A 4,876-nucleotide genomic window follows, 5' to 3' on the forward strand; every position below is an offset into this window, starting at 1 on the left:
TATATATATACATATATATATATATATACTATATCACAGTATATCAAATACTCATTTATTTAGCATCAGATATGAAAATTACTTATAATAGAATGTAGCGTATTGTTTGTATTATATATCATAAAATAGGAAACTATAAATTTATATATGATTTAATTCTTTTAAATATACTATATGAAAAAATTTTTACGAAATAATTTTATAATGAATACATTAAAATAAGATCTCCAAACACATATGCTTTAAATGAAATAATTGCCTCGATTTAAGGTTCTTAAATTAATTTCAAAAATTATTTACTAAAAAATAATGTATATACAAATATTAATTAAAGATGATCAATAGGTATATAACCGCCAATAGAAACTTTCTTTTTTATATTATGATCATAAATCGTTATCCCTAATTCACGTTTGTCTTCTTTGATTGAGGATTCATTTTCTTTGATTTCAATTTTAATTTGTTTTGTAGGATCGTCAATTTGAATTTCTTTCTTTTTCTTTGGTTCTTCAGATAAACCAGTTAATTCGTAATATCTTAATCGACCTTCTGAGTTTGAATTCTCGGAATTACCATCTATGGCGAGTGTTGCATGATATTTTTGAATATCATGTGTTTTGTTCAAGTACTTAGTATTTTTTTCGAAATTAGAGGAATGCGATTTATGAGGATAAGGACAACACTCACCTTTGCTGCAATTTCCCGACTTGTTAAATTCAGGACAAAGATACTCGTGACGCCGTTGACACTATAGGAGAACAAATCAGTACTCTACGTTTTACAAACTATTATTATGAGCCGTTATGACATTTGCATAAGGCATCTGGTTGTTAAATAGTTAAAAATCACCTTAAACCTAATTTTATTAAAACATCACTTTTTTATATTAGTGATCTCAGACTCATATCCACACGGGAGCTACACAAGTCAATTATCAATATCTATAATAAAACAGATTTCTATATGTTAAACTAATAACACACGATGTATGTTTTCTTGCTTATTTGCTTGCATTTTAATAAATTACTAAAAACTGTATTGCAATTCTGGTAATTTATTAGAACGCAGTAATATCCAGCAAAAAAACATGTATCGTGTGCCGCTGGCTTTAATATGATTACATGTTTTTCTGCACGTCGGTGATCGGATATTATCAGTTTTGTTAATTTAATTTTGCTAAAAAAAACTATATCTTATACAACGTTATAATTGATCACATGCGGCCCGCGAGCTACATATCTGAAATCTTATATTATATTAAAAGAAAATTGCATTATGATGCAAATTAAAAAATAAGAAAATATTTGTTGTATATTAACAATAGATTAATGTAAATAAAAAATTAATGTATATAAAAAATAATTGTAAATAAACTATACAAGTAATCACTAAAAATATAAAAGAATGTGCAGTTACCTTATTTCCTTTGGCACAATATCCTTGTAGAAAATCTATGCAGATTGAAGTATTTGAAGACACTTTAACATGAAGATAAGGACAAGCATCTCTTGTGCAGCAGCCATCAAGGAAGTATTTGCATGTAGGCATTTTTTCAGGTCCAACATCGTGAGACAAAGAGCATTTGTTTAAAAAGCACTTTCCTTGCAGAAAACTAGATATATTAAAAGAAAATTGCACAATTTAACATTTATTTTTCTGAATCTTGCTTTATCAAAAATAAAGAATTTTGCAATTTCTTATATACAGTAATAATATATATATATATTATATATATTGCGAGATTCATTTTAACTTAATCGGATGATTTTTGGAGAAACACTAAAGGAAATACCAAAAAAATTGTTTTAAAAAAAATCGACGAAGTTCTTTCGTATCTTTCATGTAATTACTAGTATTAATTAATGATATACTTATTCGAGGAAAGAATATAAAATTATTTAAGCAGAAAGTTCAAATGCGAACGATAAGATTTTAGCAATGTTAACTTTCAATGAACTTCATAGTTAAAGAAATTTGAAATTTTTAGATATAAAGTACCTAAATTAAAATGGAATTTGTAAAGGTTTTGAAAATACAATATCTTGATGTGTGTCACAAAGCTATAAAATACATTTATAATAAAATATCATTAATATTGTAATAAAAAATTGATTTTCATTAAAAAAAACAAGTTTTTGATCTTGATACGATTTCGATAATTTTATGGACTCACACAAATAAAAATTACATTTCTCCAAAAATTATATAGTTAAATTAAAATCAATCAGCCTGCATTTAGCTTTGACATAATTCTAATAAATATCTATGTGGTACAGATAAATTAAGAACATTAATATAATGACATAATGTATATAAATATAAAGAAAGAAGAAATATGAGAAATATATTCAATACTTCAAATATTAATTTACTTTTTGCAGAGCGACACCTGATTTTTATCATGTCGTTTAGGACATGTTCCATTTTCATAATTTGGGCAAGATCCAAATCGTTGAAAAATTAAGCAAGGTTGATTATTTTTGTGCATTTTATTTCGTAGAATTCGTATGCTTCGTTGTTTTACTTTGTTGCTAAAATAAAAAATTTGTGTCAAAAATAATAATGAATTCATTTTAGTTTGTATACAGTTTTAAATAATATATACATATATAATAAATACATTACTTGTACCTGATGCTATTTTTGTAAGTAGCTTTTGAGGATACGTTGAAAGCAAATTTTGTTTTGCTACTGGTATCCGTTTCTGATGTGCGATTTAAACTTTCTTTGCTCATTCGTTGTTTTTTAAAACTAACAAGTTTATCATTCTTTCCACTGATTGATCGTTTCCCTGATTTTCATAGGAAAATTAACAATATATATATTTACAAATTATAAAACTGTTATGTAATAAAATAAAACACGAAATAATACACATACGTTTTAATAAAGAGTTCCTTCGAATTAATTTGTTTTTAGAAGCTCTATAGACAATACCACCAATAGTAACAAGTTTCTTTGTACCGTTTCTGTAATACAAACTTTCCAATTTTATAAATTATTTACCTCATATATATATAACTTATTACATATAATAGTACGTGCGTTACTTACATAACTTTCGTAGTTTCTGACAGACCAATTTCTTTAGCTTTTGATACATGTAATGCAGTTCTGTCTATCTTATATTTGGTCACTTTAGATTTACCGATATTTGATTTTGATAAATTAAGTACCATGCTTGTAGATTGTAATGAATTACTTATTAATGGTTTCATTTTTACAAATTTGTGCGTTGTCCCTAATTTTTTATCTTTTAACTCTGCATGTTTCGATAATCTACGTTGGTGAAATGAAGAAGTTTTTGATGTGTTTTTCATAGTAGATACTCTCACGAGTTTTCTACGTGATAAAAGTACAATGCTAGAATTACTAGTCTTTTTTGGAGAAATCTTTCGATTATCAACATTTTTTACAAACTTCAACCTTGAGCAAACAGGTCGTTCTGTTGTAACTGATTCTTTAGAATTTGTCGACTTTTCTTTGGAAGATAATTTTTTCAATAATGTTGGGTTAACATATATAGATCTTTTGACATTCGCTTGTCCAGTATTATTATTTATATTTGTCTTTGTTGTACTTATATTTGCAGTGCTTATATTATTTTGAAGACTTTGATTTGAATTAGAAATATCATGCATCACTTTTGGATTAATGTGTATTAAAGGCTTAGCATGGATATTTGGATTGATATGTACTGTTGATTTTTGTGGTTTAAAATTGGGATTAACATAAACATTTGTGGTGAGCAATGTAGAATTTATATGTACATTTTTAGTTAAAGTTTCAGGTAACATTTTAGAATTCAAAGAAGAATCGCAAACCAGATTTGATTGAACTTTTGGCTTTACGAATTTAAACTTTCTGTTGGAATAATTTTTTTCACTGGACTGCAAAATTATTTGTGTCTTTTGTTTGTATTGTTCTATCTGACCTGTAATTGTACATAAAAAAGTTAATCTCATATAATTCCATACTATTAGGCAAAAAATTATCAATATATGATTAACTTTAATCTCATTTAACTTACTGTTTATCTTTCTGTAATTCTTAAAATTAAAAAAAGATAAAGAATAAATTAAATTAAGATTAAAGTTTATCTTACGTTGGCAGAACAGAGCCATAAAGGCTTATTTAGAATAAGTGCATTTTTGTTGATGCTGAGAGAGAGAGAGAGAGAAAGAGAGAGAGAAGTACAAGAAACATATTAAACTAATATGAAATCAATATATACATATTGAATAAGACCACATTACCATCACCGTTAAATATTAAGTCTGTTCTTTTTAGCTAAAGTTCTTGTAGAGTTCATCTTTGTTCTTTTTCTTTTCACATTGGAGACAAAAAGAGAAAGAATGAACTTTGTAAGAAGTTCAGCTAAAAAAAAAAACAGACCTCTTATCAAACTATTCATCAACAACTTTCATTATTAGTTACTAATTTATCCTCGTTATTATCTTTTGCTATTACTTTCTTCAATATAGTTTGTTTTCGAGAGCAGATCAAAATTAAATTTTATTTTCGACATTGAAACGTTACTAAGTAAATTTTACATGTTGCTGCTATAAATTCTGTCTATAATTTAACTGAAATTTAGGTAGAAATATAATAAAATATGTTAACAATATGATTGCAGAAACAGATTAAAATTTTCTAATCATTTAAATAATATATTCGATTCAAATATTTATGAAAAAACAAATTACTAATGATTTCTGTTGGCAATCTACTGTTAGATTATCAATAGAACCTATTGATAGAATTTAAATACAATTGATCCCGTAATATTCCAATCAAATCTGCTGAGAAATTACAAGCATATCGTTAAAAAAATCTAAAGTCTAAATTAAATTTCATATATATATATATATATATA

General features: G+C 25.8%; 1 protein-coding gene across 2 annotated transcripts in view; it reads right to left on the reverse strand.

The window, feature by feature from the left end:
• Window positions 1-328: 328 nt before the first annotated feature.
• Window positions 329-4,876, reverse strand: part of ZC3H3 (zinc finger CCCH domain-containing protein 3) — a 5,373-nt gene continuing 825 nt past the window's right edge. The window contains exons 2-7 of one of the 2 annotated variants that reach the window (XM_018549798.1): window positions 3,055-3,934; window positions 2,881-2,969; window positions 2,632-2,791; window positions 2,373-2,531; window positions 1,417-1,612; window positions 329-748 (exon numbers count right to left, since the gene is read on the reverse strand). In XM_018549798.1, coding sequence (XP_018405300.1) covers window positions 329-748; window positions 1,417-1,612; window positions 2,373-2,531; window positions 2,632-2,791; window positions 2,881-2,969; window positions 3,055-3,934 — 1,904 coding nt within the window. Of the gene's footprint in view, window positions 749-1,416; window positions 1,613-2,372; window positions 2,532-2,631; window positions 2,792-2,880; window positions 2,982-3,054; window positions 3,935-4,876 lie in introns of both variants that reach the window. The other variant, XM_018549793.1, reaches the window with a different exon arrangement.

Source organism: Cyphomyrmex costatus, unplaced genomic scaffold, assembly GCF_001594065.2.
Source record: "Cyphomyrmex costatus isolate MS0001 unplaced genomic scaffold, Ccosl1.0 scaffold123, whole genome shotgun sequence".
NCBI classification, from domain to species: domain Eukaryota; kingdom Metazoa; phylum Arthropoda; class Insecta; order Hymenoptera; family Formicidae; genus Cyphomyrmex; species Cyphomyrmex costatus.